Genomic DNA, 22,929 nt, shown 5'->3' on the forward strand with positions numbered 1-22,929 from the left:
TCCTGCTACAGCTGCTCTGCTCCAAGAGTGGAAGGATGATCCTGGGGCAGCCCATGATCACTTTTCACTGAGCTTCTCTCTCTGTCTGTCTTTCTTGTTCTCTGTGTTTCTGTTTGTCTGTCTCTCTTTTTTTGCCAAGTACATGCATATACACACACAACACATGTATATGTGCATATACATATATACTTCAGTATTTATAGAGAATATTCTAGATCTCTATGTGCTAATTATATGTATTATATAATTTCACTTACGTTAAAAATAAAACCAAACTGTGTGTGGACATAACAGCTGGTTTGTATATATATGTATGCATGTAAGAGTATGTAAGTATATACATATTTATGTATTTCACAAGATCTGGAAGATACTAAACTGTTGACAGTATTACTCCTAGACAGAGAATTTGGAAAGTTGGGGAAATACAAGATCTTTTGCTTTTTATGTACATTTTACTCTGAACAACTTTTTTTTTTCACTTTTTTCCAGCTTTATTGAAATATAATTGACATAACATTGTGTAGGTTTAAAGTGTACAATGTGATCGTTTGATACACATATGTATTGTGAAATATTTACCACAATAAGATGAACAACTTTTATAATTAAAATTAGTAAGAAGAATAGCTAACACTTATCGAACCCCAAAGAATCAATGCATTTTACGGAAAGAATGTGTGAAAGAATGTGTGAATGACTCAGATATCTCATCAAACCAAACCAAACCAAACCAAACCAAACCGAAAAGCTTAACTCCTTATATACATACCATTATGTAAAACCGTAATTAAACATTTAGATTTTAGAAAGCTTCTATGAAAACAACATGCTGTTGGAAAAAGGAAAGTGTTGTCTTCTGTTCTGTAGCTGCTCTTTCTTTTAAGGAGCTCATCATGTATAATGTTTATAAGATGGGAAAGATGAAGGTACAACTTGCATATGAACAATTATTCATTCACACAAATGTTTACTGAACACCTACTGGATGTTGGCACTGCTCAGGGCACAGGGCATGAGCTGTGAGCTCTAAGGTCTAAGCCCTTGCCCTGGGGGAGCTTACACTCTACTGAGGGAACCAGACAACAAGCAAGCAATTTATGACATAATGTCCTGGAGGCGAATGAGCTAGAAACTGAGCAGAACGAGTGTGGGGACTGAGATGGGGTGAGGCCAGGAAGGGAATTCTTTCAGGAGGTAACTCTTGGCTAGAGGCTTGATGCTGTGAGATACTGCAAGTATCTGTGGGGAGGGCGTTCTAGGCAGAGGCAACAGCAAGTGCTAAGGGTGGGAGGCTGGAATGGCTTGTGTCAGCTTAGGGAGGTGGCAGAGTGGGGGCTGGGGACTGATAGGAGCTAAGGTCAGAGAGGAGGTCAAGGCCAATGAATCCCAAGAGCTCTTGTAGGCCGCGGAGGGTTTACTCCTTCCACTGCAGTGGGCAGCTGTTGAAAGGGTCTCACCAAGGGGATGCTTTGATTTGTCTTTTCAAAAGATCACTCTGGGGCTTCCCTGGTGGAGCAGTGGTTAAGAATTAACCTGCCAATGCAGGGGACCCGGGTTCGAGCCCTGGTCTGGGAAGATCCCACATGCCATGGAGCAACTAAGCCCGTGCGCCACAACTACTGAGCCTGCACTCTAGAGCCCGTGAGCTGCAACTACTGAGCCCATGTGCCACAACTACTGAGCCTGCGAGCCTAGAGCCCGTGCTCCGCAACAAGGGAAGCCACCGCAATGAGAAGCCCGCGCACCACAAGGAAGAGCAGCCCCCGATCACCACAACTAGAGAAAGCCCGCGTGCAGCAATGAAGACCCAATGCAGCCAAAAATAAATAAATAAAATAAATAAATTTATAAAAAAACCAAACCAAAACAAAAAACCCCCAAAAGATCACTCTGGCTGCTTTCTGGAGAATGGACTGTGGTGGGGGGAGGCAGAGGCAAGAGTGAAGGCAGGGAGATGAAGTTGGGGCGCTTTTGGTAGCACAGGTCAGAGCTGACAATGACTCGGACAAGGAGGGTGGCAGTGGGGAGAAGTGGACAGATCTGGAATACATTTTTGGCATAGAACTGACAGTACTTGCTACATTTTTGAAATATTGGATAGAATTATAGTGCCGTTTACTGAAATGGGTAAAACTTATGGAGAACAGCTTTTGGGAAAAATCAGGGGTTCAGACTTGCACATGATAAGTCTGAGATACATATTAATAGAATTACCATAAAATTTATCCAAAAAAATGGGCATTTTGAGAGTGAAAGGGGAGTTATTAATGATTAGGCTAGGACAATGGCTACAAACTCGTACTGTTTCAGGCAGGATGTGTGGTCACCCTACCACCTATTAGATATCAGTTCTTTTCATTTTGAAAACTACTTTCATGTGTAGGGTGGCAGAATACGCAACTCTGGTATAAGAATTATTCCAAGCCGAAAGCAATTGAGAAGAATCAGATACAAGAAAGCTCTCTGCCCTCCCCCTATTTGCCTAAGAGCAGGACATAAATTTGTAAAGGTGCCTTTCCCCCACTCTCTAAGAGGAAGGACAAAGGTTAACCACAGGAGTTAGATCCTTATCAGCCTGGAGACAGGACCAGAGGAATCCACAAAACAAACCTAACTAGATTTTTCTATTATTAGTTGCCCATATATCTGCCTTCCCACAGTTTGCTGCTCCTGGAGATTCAAGGTCCTTTTCGTCTTGTCACTTCTCTAAAAATTTATTGTTCTTTTGCTAAGTAGCTATATAAACCCAAATCCTAAGCAAACCTTTCAGTTACTCACCTCTGGGTGCTACATGCGCGATAGACATGTTACTAAGCTTGTTTTTCTCTTGTTAATCTGTTTTTTTGTCAGTCCAACTTCCAGGGCTACAGACAGAGAAACTAAGAGGGTGGTAGGAAAAAGAACATTGCCCCGCCCCCAACACATGATACTATCTCCTTTTGAGCATTGTAACACTCCGTTAAACAAAGATTCAACTAGTGCCAGATTCAACTCTTAGTTGAATCAAAGCCCTACATTTTATATATATATGTTCACCAATAATGCTGCATCTTCCAGAATGGGAAAGAGGCTCTTCCAGGTGATATGTGGAATGTTAAAAACTCATCATATAATTTTCCTAAAATTTTAAAGTGAACATGAAAGTCCTCAGACCACACTTTAGCAATACGCAAGCATTATCCTGTTCCCCTTGAGAAGGTACCTTGGCAATCGGATTCTTCCTGGACAGATCCTCTCCTTCCCGAAGAGCCAGAGGGGCAGTGATCCAAGCGCGCTTTTGCCTCACTGAGTGAGTATGTTTAGGAAGCAGCTTATTTTCATTTCTTGAGTGTAAGGCCTAAAACAACAAAATAATGCCCCCAAATGATTAAGTACCCTAAGACATTAGTATGGCATCCTGCAATTTACTAGAAGTTGAAAAGGGGCTGTGCAAATTTAACGGTATAAATTTCATATTTTTTTAACAGGCTTCATTTTCAAAGAGGAAATATATACACTCTAGCAAACACTATATACCTGAAGAGCTTGTTTCCAAACCAGCAAAGCAGTTTTTTATCAGTCAGAAGAGATCTCCCAGAGTGAAGAGTTAAAAAGGTGAGAGTAATTGAGTGATCTTACAAATGGGCAAATTAAAATTAACGTACCAAGTCATATGAGTTTTCTTCTTACTGACTGAAAATGAAGTTTTATTTTTCTGTGGTGCCTTATAATATAAAAATGAATTACTAATGTTTTAAGACTACATGTCAGTAACCTGTTGATGTCAATTTAACTAAAACTAGTGCAAGTGTCAGTTAATGGATTTATTGTTTTAAGAATGACGTTAAAGGATTAAATCACCCATCTTTGGTTTATCAAAAACTTTAGGTAGAAAACTATTCTATAAATTTTCAGTTGTGCTTTAATAGATGAATATATATTTTATCCAAGGAAAATTTTAATACAGCTGACCTAGTATTTTAAGATCAGAAATGATTTTTACACTAGGTTTACAGTTTTAGTCATTTTGTTGCTGTATATAACATGTATTTTATTTCAAAATATTTACACTGGTTATCATTAGGTCACTGATTTTTTTCTTTGTTTATAGTGGAAAAATTCTTCTATAATTAAAAAAATTAAATTATGTATCAAAACATTAAAATAACATTAAAGTTTATAATGTAAAACATCTTCCTACTTTTTCCACTCATACTTTGGAGCATTCACTGTTAACAGCTTGATAAATATCTTTTTTTTTGATAAATATCTTTTATGATCTTTTCTTATGACCATACATCTGCACATGTAAAAAGGTCTCTTGGAATTATACTGTACATCTCATTGTGGCCCTTGATTTTTTTTTTTAAGGGTGATTCATTATTTATTTAATTTTATTTTTGGCTGCGTTGGGTCTTCGTTGCTGCGCTTGGGCTTTCTCTAGTTGTGGCGAGTGGGGGCTACTCTTGGTTGCAGTGCGCAGGCTTCTCATTGTGGTGGCTTCTCTTGTTGTGGAGCACGGGCTCTAGGAGTGCAGGCTTCAGTAGTTGTGGCACGTGGGCTCAGGAGTTGTGGCTCACAGGCTCTAGAGTTCAGGCTTAGTTTGTAGCACACGGGCTTAGTTGTTCCGCAGCATGTGGGATCTTCCCAGAGCAGGTCTCGAACCCGTGTCCGCTGCACTGGCAGGTGGATTCTTAACCACTGCGCCACCAGGGAAGTCCTGCCCCTTGATTCTTCATTCAGTACCTCATCGTGGACATTCTTCCATGTACCATAAATTGTTTTACCATTCTCTCATTGATGGACACTTAGATTGTCAAAATACGCTGCACAGACACGCCTGGATAGAAGTTCCTGTGCGCCTGGATAGAAGTTCCTGTGCGTGTGTTTGAGTGGGAATGGCTGAGTCTGAGGTGATAGGGATAGAGTAGGATAATCAAGTACTTAGCTCAGAAATCCCACTAGGGGAATGCAGATAGAGAGAGAACTTTAGGGGACTTTGGGAGACCCCAGTACGTTAATGATCATTCAAGAAAGCAATGGAAAAATCCTGAAACAAGCTTGCTTGCCTCAAAGCAGAGCAAGTCACTTAGCATCAAAGCCTGATCGGCTCGCTTAGCAATAAAACCATGCAAAACAGAAGCACGAGACATGCCCCCAAACAATCAAACACTAGTGGAAAATAAGGCCTACAACCTGCCCAGTGACGTCAGCAAGGTAATGACCCCTAGGACATGCTCTCTGCACACAAAAAAACAGTAATTTATGGAAAGGTGACATTTCAAAGTGAAAGACCCTCGTTGTACTGAGACCTGAAATAATTTTTCCATAGTGCCATGACGGTCCTGGATGCACCATATAGGGTCAAAAACTCCCCCGCCCAGCATGTAGGAGGAGTTAATGATTGAAGACTCAAAGAATGAAAAGGAAGGTGGTCTTCTCCCCCTCCCTCCTCTTCCTTTGAAAAAGTAGCCCACTAAGTACTTGGAGAAGTGCAATGCTTGCCTGCTCCCTTGGAAGCCTCACAAGTGTCCTAGTCTAATAAATCACTTCTAACTTATCACTTTGCCTCCCTCTGAATTCTTTCTGCAGTGAGACATAAAGGACTGGAGCTCCCTGGAGCCCCCTGAAACGCTACCTAGCAGTTTCAGCAGGAGTGTGTGTTTTCAATCTGGGAGAGGCACAACTGTCTTCCATGAAATTAAGCCCCTGAGTCCAAAAGACAGGAATAATCCCCTCGGTTCCTTACCTCTAAATGGAGTCCATCTCCAAAGTTAAAGCAGATCTGGAAAATAAAATTATTTGTTGTTTAATACGATTTATCACTCAATTCAGCTTAAGTACTTTGTTAATGAATAACATAGCACCTAGGATATTATAGACATTAAAAAAGGGGGGGTATTTAAGCACTACTATCTGTCTTTGTCAATAGGAAACAAATTTTAATTTTCCCCTTTGCTTCCCACCATGACCAGGGCCAGAGAGAGGAATCCATATTCTTTTATATGCATACTCCCTCCCCCAGGAAGCTCAGAACACAACTCGTATCTGAAAAACAAAGACACAAACTCTCCTTTTGAAATCTTAGCCACTCTCTGGTCCTTCCCTCCTTACCCTGTGGTTTTCACCTCATGTTCTCAGGGACCCACTTACCTTTCCTCAAGGCCTTTAGTGGGAGATGCCGTCCCCCTCCCCCTCCCCCGCTAACTCCCATCATGCCCCATGTTCGGGTCTGCCCATATTCAGACTTCATTCCTCAGCTTCCTCAGGCCTACCAACTCTTTTCTTTGGTTCTTATCAAGCACTCTGGACTTATATTGCACATCATTATACAGAACTAAATAGTTATGTTTACTCTAAATCTGCACAACAAACCCCCTGTCTGCCTTTTGACTTTTGCAGCACTTTGTTTATAGTCCATTAACCTCCTCTTGGCTTCCCTCTTCTCTTGGTTTAATCGGAACCAGCACTTCTAACAGCATAGCCACATGTGGCTATTTACACTTAAATTAATTGAAATTGATAAATTTGCTCAATTGCCACAAGAGGCAAGTGGCTTAAGAACACTTCCACCATTGCCAGCCTTTCCAAAGATATTGCCAATGACTCAGGGATCCTCAATCTCTTGATCTTCTAATATTCCTGCCTCACTTTTTCCCCCAACTCTGTAAGCCTAACTATGATTCTTTTTGACCCTGTACTGACATTGCTAGAGAGGGCCAGAGAGATTGAATGGACCCGTCCCACATCCATGCTCCCTCCACAGGGGTGATGTCTGTTTCTAGGGTGACTGTGTATGTTTCCGTTTGCCCAGGCAAGTCCTGTTGTGCAGGCACCCCATCTGTCAGCACCCCTTTCATTCTCAAAAGTGTGCTCACTCAGACCATAAATTACACAACAGCCTTATCTTTGCTTCTTGTATTGCATCCCTATCATACCATCCCAAACTTCCAGGCAATACCCCAATCACATTGACCACACTTCTGAACCCACTCTTGGTGATCCCACATTTTATTTGACTGAGATTGTATCTTCCATCACCCTCTCCTTCCCTTCTTTCTCCACGGAAGAGGTGTCCTGATGCCTTTCCAAGGTTAACCATCATCTGTGTGCTTTATTTTCAACTTTTCTACTTATTCTCCCACATTTATCTTCTCAAGAAACTTGTTCCTTTCACTAATCTTTTATCTTCATTTGCTGCTGCCTCATCAAACATGTTTATTTCCTTCCCATTGGTTGGTCAAACAAAGTTAGATCTTCCCCATCTTAAAATCACACAAACAAACCTCTTCCTTGTTTCTGTTAACATTTAATCTACTGCTCCATATCCTTCTTCTACTACAATTCCAACCTGAAATAGTTGTCTATATTTATTGCCTTTACTTCCTCACCTGCTATTTATGTATTAATTCTTTGTAATCTGTCTTAAGTTTGGATTCTTCTCAGGCTTGTCTGCCCTTTTTCATGTGCATCTCAGGTCACACGGATCCATGAAGCCTTGGTTGGTAAATCATGGAAAGCAGGGCTTTCTCTACAATTTTTCAGTCTCTTTTGCTTACTCACATCCCTTTGAAGGCTTCTTGCAGGGTCTGTTCTACACATGGATCTTTCACCTTCCTTTCTTTCCTCTACCTCGTAGCACGTGTTCTTGTTTCCACCCTTGCAAAGAGATACTTAAGGACAGTGGATGTTCAGCCTCTAATATGAGTTTCTCTGGGGCAGATGAACCACCATGGCTAATTTTCTATTTTATGGTCAGATATATTATTTCTTCCTTATCCTCTATTACTAGTTTACCAGCTAGCAATGGCCACAGATATCTCCAACCAAAGTCGTGCTCCCCAAATTTATGTACTTTCAGAGGTGGCATGGTATAAAAAAACAAGTGAAAGCAATGCTGAATGGATCACTCCTCTCTGCATATTTCTCTGGTGGGTATTTTTGAAGGGAAAGACTAGGGACTAGATCCAGGATTCCTCATTGTCACATCATCAGGGGACATTCTTAAAAAGTGATCTATTTCTTGCCCAGCCTCCTAACTACTGGTTTCTTTTCTCTGTATGGGCCACACTGAGGAGTTGGCTGGATAAAATATTTACCACTTTTATTCTTCCCTAGAATCTTATTGGGCCTAGCAAAGGTGTGATATTAAATATGTGTTATTTTAAGTAAATGTTATCATTCTGACCAAGTATCATGTGCCCCAGGATGTAAGCAAAAGGGGCCAATTTATAGTCTTCTAGTCAAACATAAACTCTTTATAAGACTATCTTCATTTTTTATTGGAATGTACTTTTCAGATGTGACTTGTTAAGAAAACTACATGACTATAAACAGTGCTTCTTAAGTTTTAATGTGTATTTTGTTCACTGGGGATCTTGGTATTGATCAAATGAAGATTTCAATTCAGTATGCCTGGAGTTCAGCTTTATACTCTGTATTTCTAACTGGCTCTCAGATGATGCCAAGGCTGCAGGTTCTTGGACCACACTTTAAGTAGCAAAGTTGTAGAACTGTGATATGCAATATCATTTGTTTGTTGAGGGATACAGACAACAAAGTCCACCTATTCATTATTATCTCAGTAGTTAACACAAGAAACTTTGTCACTCTTGATTGCTAATATCTTGAAAGCAGAGAATCTTCTATTTCATGAATTTACTTATTTTTAACCTTTAAAAACTTTTAAATTGCAGTTATAGTCAGCCCTCCATATCTGCAAACGCGGAACCTGCGGACGCAGAACCCACAGATACGGAGTAAGACGCGCCTCGCCATTTTATATAAGGGACTTGAGAATCCACGTATTTTGGTTTCTGGGGAGGGGGGGAATCCTGTAATCAACCCCCGGCGATTACGGAGAGATGACTGTATATGCAAAAGCAGAGTAAACAGTACAATGAGCATCCACATAGCCTGCACCCAGTTTCAACAATTGCGTAGCACACACTTTTTTTTTCTTTGCCCCATTGCTTCTGAAGGGGTTTTATCCCATTTACATTTTACTATTGTTAATGCTTTAGTTATAGCAGCATTTGATTTTTGAGAATTTCCCTAAATTTTTTTTAATTGAAGTACATTTGACATACAGTATTTGTTTCAGCACACATTTCTTTTTAAATAAATTTTTAATTCAGGGATATATTTAGATTTACACAAATATTGTACAGAGGGTACCAAGAGTGCCTTTACTCATTTCCCACTAAAGCTAACATTTTATTTTTATTTATTTTTTTATTTTAAAAAATTTTAATTAATTAATTTATGGCTGCATTGGGTCTTCGTTGCTGTGTGCAGGCTTTCTCTAGTCGTGGCAAATGGGGTGTACTCTTCGTTGCGGTGCACGGGCTTCTCATTGTGGTGACTTCTCTTGCTGCAGAGCACAGGCTCTAGGCGCGTGGGCTTCAGTAGTTGTAGCACGCAGGCTCAGTAGTTGTGGCTTGTGGGCTCTAGAGCACAGGCTCAGTAGTTGTGGTGCACAGGCTTAGTTGCTCTGCGGCATGTGGGATCTTCCCAGACCAGGGCTCGAACCTGTGTCCGCTGCATTGGCAGGTGGACTCTTAACCACTGCGCCACCAGGGAAGTCCCTAAAGCTAACATTTTAAATAACTGTGGTACATTTGTCAAAACTAAGATATCAAAATTGGTATATTTAGATAATGCGCAGTTAACTAAATTACTACACTTTATTCAGATTTTACTGTTGTACTAATGTCCTTTCTCTGTTCCAGGATCCAATCTAGGATCCCACGTTGTATCAAGTTGTTATGTTTCCTTAATTTCCTCTGGTCTGTGACCATTTCCCAGGCTTTCCTTGTTTATGACCTTGACAGTTTTGAGGAGTACTGGCCAATTATCCTGCAGACTGTCCTCTCATTTGGATTTATCTGTTGTTTTTCTTATGTTTAGAACTGGGTGATGTGCTTTTGTAAAGAACACCACAGAGCGGTGGTGAAGTGGCCTTTTCCTCACAGCATATCAGGGGTACATGATACTCACCTGACAATATTTGTTAAAGTAGCCTTTGTAGGTTTCTCCACTGTAAAGTTGCTGTTTTTCCCTTCACCTGCTGTATTCTTTAGAAATGTATCATTAAGTCTAGCTCACCCTTGGAGTAGGGATGCCGGGAGGAGAGAGGTTAAGCTCCACTTCCAAGGGGGGGCATCTCTATATATTATTTGGAATTCTTTAGTAAGAAAGATTTGTCTGTTCTTCCCTCATTTATTTATTAATTCAATCATTTTTATCAGCTTGGATTCATGCATATTGATTTTATTCTGTGGGTTATAATCCAATACTATTTAATTTATTTTACTGTTTAAATAGTTCCAGCTTTGGCCGTTGAAAGATCTTTATGGTTAGATTCTGTGTCCCTTTGACATGTCCCCATGTTTTGTTTTTTGAGCTCTTTCTTACTGTCTAGTATTACAAGATGCTCCAGGCTCATCTTGTATTTTCCCTGTCCTGGCTTTAGAATCAACCATTTCATCAAGGAGCCCTGATTTCTAATACTGAATGGTATTTAGAAGCCAAGATCTGGGTGTGTGGGTGTAGCACACACATTATAAAATTGTTTCCAGTCTCCTCAGCCACATTAAAGGGGAGGGAATAAAGATAGAGCTTTTCTTATTAACTTTGTTGTTACCAGAGGCTGTGTTTTAATTATTTTTCAGTAGCAAAAGGTTCATCTAAATTAACTCCCAAAGGTCCCATCTTCAAACACTATCCCATATGAATTTTCGGGGGACACAAACATTCAGTCTGTAACAACGTGTAAGAGAATTTGGCCAATGAGATATCAGGAGAATCTGGAAAAAGATACTTGTCTCTCATAAGAAGAAAAACATATTCATAGCCTCTCTTTTTACCTGCTTCTGGAGACTGCTGAGCAAGGATGTGACATTTGGAGTCGCAATGGCCATCTGTGACCATGAGTAGAAAGCTAATAAAATGGCAGAGAAGACAAACTGAAACCATAACATCTTTGAGTTACGAAACTGGTCAAATCTGGAGCCACCCCATCTCCTGACCATTTGTTATGCGATATTAAACATTCCTTTTAATTAACCTTTTAGTTGGGTTTTGGTGCTTACATTTGAAAGCAGCCTAACGTGTACCATTGTTCAGTTATTATACAAATTAAAAGAAATAATACATAAATGTATTTATTGCAATGACTGGCACATAGCAGGCACTCAGTGAATACAATTATGATGGTATTTCCTCATTTCTAAGACTTGCATTTTCCTCAGCTTAAAATTTCTGAAATCTGGATTTATCCATGCCTTCAATTTCCCAAGCTCCTGCGATGTTCCTGTCCTCTTGGATTCTTACATGTTGGGGAGACAGACAAAAGTAGGGTGTGATAAAAGTTGTAAAGAAAATTAAAGCAGGGCCAAGGTAGTAGAGAGATTTAAGACTGTGGGGAGGCTCTCAGAAGAGGTTACATCTGCATAGAGACGGGAATGGGGTGAGGGAGCAAGCCAGGTAGAGCCCTGCAAAAGGAATAGCCAGACCAGGAGGTGGGAATGAGAGCGCTGTGGTCAAGGTGGTGGTGGTAGAGGGGAGGGATCCAGTGAAGACGGTGTCAGGGTGCCGCTTATGTTTCTTGATCTCGTTGCTGGTTACACGGTATGTTCGGTTTGTGAAAATTCAGTAATTCAGTCCACTTCACTAAAAAGTTACCAAAATTGATGTGCACCTTAAAGCTGAGGGGTTTGGCATCTACCTAATAGTCCTGCTGTTTGCATTTTACAGCATCTATTGCAATGGCCTGTTTTCACAGACACTTAATAAAGACATGATAGACTGAAATATTTGCTCCACATTCATGGTACAAACAACCCAAGAGAGTTGTACCAACATTTGGTCAGTTGTGGAACTGTTTGTTTATTTGACTAAGGAAATAGTTGAGATCTTAACTACTCCTTCCTAAAGTAAATGATTTGGATGTTTCTTTAGGAATGTGTATCTCACAGCACACATTCTTAATTTAGGGCAGTAGTTCTCAGTTGGGGGAGATTTTGTGCACACAAATTCCCCCACCCCTTTCCTGTGACATCCTGTGGTCACCTGGGATATTTGGTAAAGTGTGGAGACAGTTCTGCTTATCAAACCAGAGTGCGTGTGTTGGGGGCGGGGGGAAGTAAGTGCTACTGGCATGTACTGGGTAGAGACCAGAGAAGCTGCTCAACATCCTACAATGCACAGGACAGCCCCTCCCCCAACAAAGCATTATCTGGCTCTAAATGCAAAGTGCCAAGGCTAAGAAACCCTAACTTAGACCATGTTTCTCTGATTGAAAGTTACTGTAATAACTAGGGCCAAGAAGGTCATGCAAGTTCTGGAGGACCATGGATTTATGTAAATTTCCAAACTGGTAGCATATTGCAGACAATATAAATGGAGTAATTGACACACTCTGTCTTCTGTCCTCCATTCCCACTCCTTCCCGCTTCCCTTTGAACATTTTCAGTTCTGTAAGTTTGAGTGACGTCCTGTGGGGATGTTGTAAAAGGATTTCAAGCACTGGAAGGACGTCTGGACAAGGTGACCATTATGGTTTCTCCTAACTATGAAATCTGTCATTCTTTTTTCTCACAAGGAACTTAGTGATAGAAAAATGTCATGTGTGACACGCCTTTAAGACTGAAGAAGAAACGTAAGTTTCTAGTCTCTGTAGTCAAAGAAGTAGTATTTTTAGATGAACCAGAAAAATCCTTCAAAACCTTTCCCAATTTACTGAAGTTCAGAAAAAATTTAAAAATTTTCTACCGTTAGATCCCATGCATCCTGTAAAAACTGGCCTTTTTGGTAACTGGAAAGAAAATAATTTTTTTTTTTTTTGGCAGAGCCATGAGGGAAGGTCAAATATCATTGAAAAAAATACAATCAATCAATGACTCTTTGTTCCCAAGGTCAGCACCTTTAGAAAAGACATTCAACTCTGAAGTCACCTCGATGAGTTTAACAAACAGAATCCTGGAGGACTTACAAGTCAGTGATGACAGTTCTTCCTGGTTAATAGGCTGTCGGCCGGAAGTAGAGGATTTTGAAGCTTTCTTTTGTGATTCTATGAGTCCAAGGTTAGGTGACCCCTTAAACTTTAATATCTCAGACCAATCGATAACTTACTGAAGATGAGATGTAGAGGGGTGCAAAGTAGTTTAAAATATTGTTTTAACTTTGAGGAATTATAATGGCTTATTGTTTCCATTCAGCCAGAAAGAACTTTAGCCTACTTTAGCAGGGCGGTCAACGGATGATCTTCGGTACCCAAATAGAGGTGACCTAACACATGCCCGCTGCTGCTCTTCAACCTCATGCCCACCCCCGACAATCACAGAAAAGCCTGTTACTTCCCTTTCCTACCCACCCTTCCAACCACGCAGAATGTTTTCAAATTCTGTTTCTCCATTTCATTGTACAGAATGCAGAATCAGAAATTGCTTTTAAGGTCCCTGGCTTACACCCAACCCATTCTTAAAGGGTTTCCAGCTTTGGCTAAAATAATTGAAAGGAAATAAAATGAGATAAAATAAAGGTCATGGATGCCACTTGTTTATCTCCTCTGACTACAGATCCTGAATTTTCTAATTGTATAGACAGAACTGGTCCTCAGTAGACTCTGTATCCACAAGAAGGTCTGATAAACCTGATGTTAGACTTATGTTAGAATTTCACCTATCATACTATTTTCCTCTGGTCTTTTTTTTTGAAGGAGGAGAGGTGGTCTATAAAATTTCTTATTTTATGGCTAAACATTATACCATATTTAGAAATTCCCAACTTAAAAAAATCCAACTTACAAATGACCCACACATTTCCTAGGGCACACAATTCCTAGGGCAGCCTCACTCAACAGCTAGTTTAAACATACGTTTGTTTTCATGGCTGCTGTTTAAAAAAACTCAACAACCAAGAAAAGCAATATTTTGAACTTTAATTTTTCAACTCTGAATTTGAATTTTAGATAGGAAAATTATATACTTTAAGTCTGACAAAAATTCTATAATTGATCATAAATTCTATAAATTGATCCTAATCTTTTGCCTGCTCTTTAGATGTTTGGGCTAGTCTTAATGTAATAAATATGATTTGGGGTGAGTCATATTGACGTTAACTTTAAAGGGGGAGATATTTTCCTTGGAAACATTTATTGGTGCCAAGAATTTTAAAATGCTTGAGTTAGCAATGCTGTGCTACACTTGAGTTGTTAGAGCATGTTGTGAACCGTCCTTTCAAGTTGCCTTTTGTGTAGTCATGGACAGCTCCTATTTTTAACTTGGCATAGACAAATAAACAGAAGACCCAAAAAAGTCAACATTATTTTATTTAGTCAATTTCCTTGGCCCCTAAAACATTAAAAAAAAAAATCAGAGTTGCTAATAAATAGCTAAAAGTAGGCTTTTTCATATTTAATCTTCTTTTTCAATTCCCAATTATTTTCTAATAGGGATGTTAATAAACAGTGGTTCTCAAACTTGAGTGGCACGTGAGTCATCTTGTTGAAACACAAGACTTCTGAGTTTCTGATTCAGTAGGGCTGGGGTGGGGTATAAAAATCTGTATTTCTAACAAGTTTCCGGGTAATGCTGATGCTGCTGGTCCTGAGACCCCACTTTTGAAAACAATTGTGTAAAATCACAGAGTAGCAAAGGAAAGGGAAGGAGAGCCTGCATGACTCATAGACTGGAGAATTAGCCCTTAATTACAGAGATGTGTGAAACGATACATTCCAAATAAGGAAATTCAGCAACTGAGTTATTCCCATCGCAAGAAGATTTTCCACTTTACAAGTAGTAATCAACTACAATAAAATTGCTTTAAACAGTGTTCATACCTCTTCTTCTAGCTGAAGATTTACTGATTTACTGAAGATTTACTGATTTACTGAAGATTTACTGAAGATTTACTGAGCATTTATCATTTTTGAAATACTTTACCATTTTATTGGTGTTTTCTATAATTGCTACAAATGCTTTTGGAATCAGGCAAAATACAAGCAAATCTGTAAAATGTATCTTTTCAGATACATCTACATAATACATAATTTCTTAAACAAAAATGATGGGCTGTTTCCACCCTTTTGCTGCAATATATTTCTGAAAATTACACTAAAAAATAGAATGAAGAAAACCAGATTTCTTCCCCCGCCCCCCCAAGAAGCTTAAGAAAACCAAGAACTTCAAATTGTCCTTTTTCATCACTAGATGGCACTATCCTGTCAGTAAGTCAAACTGCAGGAACTACCAGAAACTGACCAACGATTGACTCCAAGGTCCAAAGTGGAAAACAGGCATTTTCAATTGGCTTCAAATAAGTGGACTGGCAAAACTGAACAGTGAGAAATCAATGGTTTTAGAAAGTTGTTTAGAATACTTCTGCAGGACTGTGCAATTAGGCAAATTTCAATTTACATTTCTTCTCCTTTTTTTTTCCTTTCTAGGATGATTCTATCTTGTAATGAAACTGAACCAATTATCTAGTTCCAGAAGTTCAGGCCTTACGTATGACTAACTATAGAAAACTGCTTGTAAAGGAGGTCACAGTGATGCCTTTGGATTGACAGAGAGGCATTTGGTGTCGGGGGACTTGGGTTCTACCCAGATTCATCCATTAATAACATTCAGTAAATCCAGTTACTGGCACACAGTGGGTACTCAAAAAATGTCAAATTAGTTTCCCTACATTCTCCTTTCCCCCACTGTAGGCTTCATGATAGTGGGACAGCTCACAAGCACCTAGAAGGCTGTTTGGCATATAGCGAAAGCACATCTAGTAATTGCCGAATGTGTTAAAGGTCAACCACACTATCTGAGCGTTAAACGTTTCTTCTGAACAAATGAAATCCAGATTATTATTCCACCTTTTTCCAAACATAGAAAGATACATTAGCTTTTAGGTTTTTAAAGGATTCTTCTGTGTCCAAGGCATTGAGCTAGTATAGATAAATGGTACATAGATCCTGTTCTAAAGAAGTTTAGCAGGAGAGATAAAGTGTACATAAGTTACTATAACAGAGGTAGAAGAAATTCATTGTGTGCACGGCAGTTGCAAAAGCAGTTCTGGGGAGCTCAGAAAAGGCAGAAATGACCTCCTTCTAGAGAAATCCGGAGAGGTTTAGGTGTGGGAGCAGATGGGAGGCGGAAGGAAATGATCTGCTTTAAAGACCGCACCGGCCAGAACTTGCAGAGGGAGGGCAAAGAACAGGAAGGCGTGCAATTTGACACCTAGATCGTGTGTCGGTAGTGAGTAGAAAATAAGGACAAAAAGTTGTGCTAAGGATCTTCACTGATCCTGTAAGGATCAGCTTCTGAAGAGGGATACTATGCCCCCAGAGCTTCGGAGAGATTGTTTTGGCAGTGCTCCACGGCGAGAGGCAGGAGACAGTTTGAAGGTTAAATAAGCCAGAGCAGATGTGATGAGGGCCCGTAATAGGGTAATGGCACCGGGATGGGTGGGTGGAGGCAACAGTCTTTATGGGGACGACGTTAGCGCTTGGCAGTGCCCTGCGTGTGGAGGATAGGGAAAGGGATCAGAGATTGAGTAGTTAGAAGGAGGCATTCTCAGAGAACGAACTGTAGAAATGTTAAGCTAGAATCCTGAGGAAACGCTCTGCGTAGGGAAGAGGCAGCAGGCTCGAGAGTAGGGCGCTGCGGCTCAAGGGGCAGGGCTTACCGCGCGGTCCCAGGGGCGCGCCCCTCAGCCACCGCTGTTACCGGCCACGCTCTGCCTCCCCAATGTACCTCCTGGGCCTCCTGGTGATCTGAGTACAGCATATCCTCCGGTGCCGGATGGGAAAACCACCGCAGCCTTCCGGAGGTGAAAGGACCCCCAGCAGAGTACTATGGAAGCAAAGGAAGGAGATATTTGAAAGAAGAGCCGATCCACAGTGTTAGAACAAGAATGACGATTGGGCTAGGCGCCCTGCCCCATTTCCCAGTTAGCACTTTTGGGGTGTAAGGAGTGGATCTCCAACATGAGGGAGTTTATGGGCCACTTATTTGTGTATTTTTAGTTTGTATCGTAGGGAACGTGAAAGAGTAGTGGGATGGAGGTATTTTAGAATAGGGGAAATGGGACCTCTTTCTTCTCGTCTCCGCCCAAATCTGCCTTCTCATTCCCTCAGCCAGGCAGCACCTGCTAGGCTGATGAAAGGAATTCCCATGAAGGTGCGATTTTGAGGTAAGACCTAGAAAAGTGTTTGGCACAGAGTAGGTGCTCAATAATACTTGCTGAATAAATGAATGTATCAAGGCTTAATCAACTGAGAGGATATTTGCATTTTAAAAAGACAGAGGTAAGTAGGATGAATCCCTGATTAGAATCTCTCACTATTTGCCTATCGCCATTTCTCAGCGGGGGAGCTACTGGCATTTCTGATAGGAAAAGTCTTCCTGAGTGGCCAATTTTTTCTTGAAGGTTCTGTTCGTTGCTGGAGGTTTAGCCACGCTGCATTTGGAGTACTAAATGCCAGTAGCATCCTGCACCTTGTGACAATCAAAACGCCCCTTTCACATCCTTCCCCCCACCCCCACCCCCGGCCCCGACATTTTCTTGAGAACCCTTGTTCGCAAACCAACCCTCCTGCCAGGCTGCACCCTCCCTCCACAGGACTGTCTGGGCTTTTCTGCCGTCTTTGATCACAGCATCCCAAATTCTGGAAGTTTCTTTTTTTTTTTTTAATAATGAGGCAAAATTGTACCCAGTCGACTACCATCTCTTCTTTCTCCACCCCTTCCTGACCTACTCAACTAGCATTCATCTTTTCATTTTATGATTTGAACACCTCCCTAAAAGCACTCACTTGTCAATTAAGCCTTCTGTGGCTTCCCTTGGTATCAAGAAGGCTGCAGACTTCTTTCAGCATGTCATTCTGCTCTGCATACTGTGTTCCAGCTACATGGACTCTTTCTGTTTTTTCAAGGAACCATGCATCCTTGTCTTCAGGCCTTTGCATATGCTCTTCTCTCTACCTAGAACATTCTTCCCCCTCTTTCTCTTCATATCATCTCATTAATTTATAATTACTCTCAGGTCTTAGCTGGGATGTTCAGTGCTGGAGCTCCTTCTGTAGGCTCCATGGCACTGTGTGTTCTTTTATCATTACTCTTCTTACCATCACCCATTTGGAATTTAGCCATTTACTTGTTTACTAGACTGTAAGCACCATGAGGGCAGAACCCATCTGACTTTTTACTGGTCTCCCCATGTTTAGCACACGGTTTAGAATTGAGCAGGTAGTCACTAAATAGTGGTCATATGGGGTTAGTTCCTACCTAGTTTATTTTCTTGTGGGCATCATTCATCTTACCACTAAACTATGGTACAAATCTTGGTGTTCCAGCTTCCTTCACCCTAATCATCAAGCTTTGCATATGATAAAAATCTCAGTAAATTTTAAAATAATTAGAAGTAAACAAAAAGAGTGCAATGTCATATGTGGTATACATCTGAAACTTTAAGGTAAACTTAACTGAGAAAACAATCTTGCATCATATGTGGACTGTATGTTTGAAAAGTGTTATCAGCTGTTAAAATCTGTGGCACAATGAAAGACAGAAAAAAAGCTGTGATTGAGAAATGCTAAAATTGATCTAAAGCTCACTTATAATTTCAATTAAGCTTTCTGACTTTTACTGCAATTTGGCGGTTTTAAAAATATGAACCCCTATTCAGTGTGTAATTTCTTCTCCATATAAATATTTGTATGCTTCATTCATGAATAAACTATTTTGCAAAATTTAGATTGGTAATTCTCTCACACCTATCTAATTATTAGATTAACTGGGAAGTTTCTATCGATATACATTTCTGGACTTTAATCTTGAGATTTTAATTTAGCTCATCAGGTATTTCTAATGATCAGGGAGAATGTAAATGAAATTAATGCTCATGTCTTTTTGTAAAGTACTTTCCGCTAAGTTTATAATTAAAGAAACTTCTGTTAAGAGTTGCCATTTCCCCATTACCTATTAATTTTTTAGAAACAAAAACAAATGTGAAATCATACATTTCTAAAATCCCTGAATATAACTGATTATTCTTATAAGTTTCAATATTTACCATCTCACTTACACTTGAGTTTATTCTAAAATCTATTATCCACTTGCATATTAGAACCTTAAGCATAACTCCAAAGTTGTTGATAATTTATAGATAGTTGAACCTACTTGTTATGGGCTGAATTGTGTCTCTCAAAAGAAGATATATTGAAGTCCTAACCCCCAGTACCTCCGAATGTGACCTTACTTGGAAACAGGGTTTTTGCAGATTTAACCAAGTTTGATGTTATTAGTGTGAGCCCTGATCCAACAGGACCAGTGTTTTTATGGAAAAGGGAAATCTGGACACAGACTCAGACATGCACAGAGGGAAGTCGATATGAAGAGACAGGAAGAATGCCACGTGAAGACAGAGGACTGGAGTGTGTACCGACAAGGCAAGGAATCCTAGAGATTGGTGGTCAACCACCCAATCCCAGGAAGAGGCAAGGAAGGAAACCTGTAGGTTTCAGCCCACACCTTAATTTCAGACTTCTGGCATCCAGAACTGTGAGAAAATAAATTTCTGTTTTAAGCCACCCAGGTTTTGGTACTTCGTTAGAGCAGCCCTAACAAACTAACATATGAGTAAACACAACCGCTCACAGTATAATTTGCTCCCACTTAATCTTTAAGATGTAGTGTGATTTTGAAGGACAAGCTTAATTAGTCAAAGGCAAAACTGAGGCAACCACCAGAAAATCTCTTCAAGTGCCCTCTTTAGCAGGGTGTTGAAGCCTGTGGACCTCTTCTCAGAATAATGTTTTTAAATTTATAAAATAAAAAACATCGAATTATGAACTCAATTACATTGAAATAGTTATCAGAAGTTTTTAAAAAACACCAATTTGTGATGCAGTCATGTCATGTACTTCATTATCAACACATTAAGTAATAAAATATAGCAGAAAGTCTATTAATGATGAGAAAAATGGTATTTTAAGATACCTATAGTATTATGTGAAAATATCTGCGAATTCTATTGTCTAAAGTCACAAGTACTGCTATGCTATTGCAGTGTCTTTCCTACACATAATTTAAAGAAATGTTAAATTTCAGTTAAACATTAGTGAGAACAGGTATGTAATTTATTCCCAGCCATGTCTAAGGACCTTCTGAATTCTATCTATGGACCATCTGGGAGTCGATAAATGCCAGGTAAAGAACTCTTGGTGAGGAAAGGTTCTCTGACTTTATTTACAATATTACCTCTATTTCCCATTTTGATAGAGTTGGCTCTATCTGTGTGATAGCTATGTGGGTGCCACTCAACATCTCGCTTCTGGTTTATCTCCGTGAACTTCAGAGGAAACCTAGAGACCACATATCAGACTCCCAGCAGCTAACGTTCTGAATGTGATTTAGGTTCAACAACCAGCATCTACGTGAGATGTGAAAGAAGGAAGTGAAGCAGAAGCTACGTGTCTGCTGCTCTTGCTGGCAAGCAGAGATGTGGATGGAGCTGGGTTTTTGCAGCTATCTTACTCTGGGTTCTAGTGTTCATCTAGTAGATTCTGTACTAGATTCATGGGTACCAAGATGCAGAGTCCTGGTACATTTCGTTGGTATGCATCCTAGCAAATGTGGCATGGTTCCGGAGCTGGCAGCAAAAGTAGCACCCTGATCATGGCCGTTTCCACACTGCCGGGTGGCAGTGTTGGTTCCTGATCACAGGAGAGGCAGCAGCTCCCTAAGGGCTTAGGCTCTGCTGGATGGATGGCTCTGAAGTCACTGACAGCTCAAAATGGAGTGTTTCCTCAGTCCTTGCCACACGGATGCAATCAACACAATGCCCTGAAATCTTCCTGCTTTAACTAGCTAGAGTGAATCCTGTGATCTACAACTGAACTCTGACCCGTACGCACTACAATTTCTATTACCTTCTATAAAAGAGCTGTGTCCTGGAGAAGTACTTCTGTCAGCATAGCTGCTTTCAAATATTCTTCACTAAAATCTATACTTCCAACTTCAAACACATCAGTGCGCAAAATGCCCACTGTTCTTTGACCAAAAATAAACATACTCAAAATACATATCGTGCAAGTATTGCAGAAAATACAAAGAAGTGTCCAAGAATTTTGCTTATTCAGTTAGTTAGAATCACTTTTCAAAGGAGCAGTCAATCGCTGCTCAATAAAGTAAAAATACTGAATTGATAAAGTAAAAATTATGCCTAAATTATATACCTATTTCTCTGTAAATGTACTTGAATTGGCCTGCTTGTTATATCACTTGAGAACAAAGGCAATTTCTTTTCTAGGATTTTATATTTAACCCTCAAACTAAGCTAGGTGCTATGCTAGTTTTGTAATCTCCTTAGTCTGGAAGTACCATGATGAGGGAACTGGTTGCTTTGCTACTCTGGAGGCCAAAAAGGAAACCACAAATTATCTTTGAAAAGTTTTATTAACAAAATAAACTTGAATTGAAAATTACCTCAATGATTTAGGCAAAATGAAATGGATAAAAAGCATGAAAATTAACTGGTGTGCCAAAGGCCCGCAGGTCCTAAATAGCACGCAAGTGAGAGTTCACTGAAATCCCTAGATGTCATTAGTCATGTTTCTTCCTGTGTGAGATATAGGAAAAAAAAATATTTTCCCTCTTTCATTGTAATTCTGGGATACAGAGAATGCAATCTTTCGGAAGTTAGCGCTTTCAATACAGAGAATGTACTTGTAGTTTTTATTTTCACCATTATATAAGAAAGCAGTATGATTTTGTACCTAATCTCTGTGAACATACATGTGTTAAGTCTCTGGAAGGTGAATGCACGCCTATATGAACAGGATAACTGTCATTTTATCAAAACCCATCTAGCAAACCCTTATAAAACAGATACATTTCTTAATTACGTACAATTCCTTTAACAAACAAAACAAACATATTTAAAAACCCATCTGAATGTAGAAGCCAGGCATAAGAAATGCAGATCGAGAGATGGAACACTGTTTGCCAGTTCCTTTAAGAACCTCTGAAAATCCCGTTTGACTGTGGCGCTGCATATCGATTTTGTGTAATCTTTTAAAATGAAAAAAATCTTAAAACTATTACATATGTTCATTACCTTTAATACTAGGCGACTGTTTTAAAACACCAACTTTGGGAACTTTAAGTTCAGACTATATGTGGGTGATTTCAAAAGTAACGTGGCTTTAACCAAAAAATTACACTTTGTAAAATACATTAAAGAAACTATTTGGGGCCCCTTCCTGCAGTCTAGGAATACAGGTGTTTCCCCAGGTCACTGCCGCGCCCGGGTGGCGGGAGCCCCGGGGAGGAGGCGCGGCCGCTGCTCCCACCGCCTCCATGTTGCCGTCTGAGGAGACTCCGGACAAAGCTCTCGACCTCCAGGAAAGGTCCCCGCTCCAGGGCTCACTACACCCGCGGATCGCCGATACAGAAACGCGCCAGGGCTTGCGCGTGGCGGTAAGAAAAACGGAACTTCAGCCAGCTTCCCACGCCCGCTCCTTCCCAGCGGAGCCGCAGGGCCCGCGCTCGCCGCCGCCTGCTCGGCCCTTTCCCACCTCGGGGCACAAAGAGGGAGCGCCGGGCGGGCCGATGCTTGCCCGGCGGAAGCGGGCAGGTCGGGGCGCGGGCCGGGCGCCCGCAGCTGCCCAGGCCCGCCCGAGGCTCCGCGCCCCTGCTCCCCGCACTTACCAGGAGAAGCAGCAGCGAACCCCCCGCGCCCAGCGCCATCCCGTCGCAGGCTCCGTCTCGGGCCGCCAGCACCACTCGGCGCCGCCGGCTCCCCGCGTCTCCGCGCGCGCGCGCGCCCGCTCCTCCCCGGCGCCCCCGCCCCGAGGGTCCCCTCCCCCGCGGCGGCCGCTCGGCCCTGCCCAAAGGCGCGGTTCCAGGTGTGGCCTCCGCGAGAAAATGGAGCCCGGAACCGGGAGCCCGG

The 22,929-nt window shown here is 40.9% G+C and overlaps 1 protein-coding gene across 2 annotated transcripts in view; it reads right to left on the reverse strand.

Moving 5' to 3' along the window:
- The window catches only part of DSG2 (desmoglein 2), a 47,530-nt gene extending 24,742 nt beyond the window's left edge, over positions 1 to 22,788 (reverse strand). Inside the window, exons 1-3 of one of the 2 annotated variants that reach the window (XM_082853639.1) lie at positions 22,689 to 22,788; positions 5,732 to 5,767; positions 3,206 to 3,340 (exon numbers count right to left, since the gene is read on the reverse strand). In XM_082853639.1, coding sequence (XP_082709765.1) covers positions 3,206 to 3,340; positions 5,732 to 5,767; positions 22,689 to 22,727 — 210 coding nt within the window. In that variant the 5' untranslated portion in view covers positions 22,728 to 22,788. Of the gene's footprint in view, positions 1 to 2,781; positions 2,913 to 3,205; positions 3,341 to 5,731; positions 5,768 to 22,688 lie in introns of those variants that run through there. The other variant, XM_082853640.1, reaches the window with a different exon arrangement.
- Positions 22,789 to 22,929: the final 141 nt, after the last annotated feature.

The sequence above is a fragment of the Leucopleurus acutus genome, assembly GCF_964270905.1.
Source record: "Leucopleurus acutus genome assembly, chromosome: 13".
Classification (NCBI taxonomy): Eukaryota; Metazoa; Chordata; class Mammalia; order Artiodactyla; family Delphinidae; genus Leucopleurus; species Leucopleurus acutus.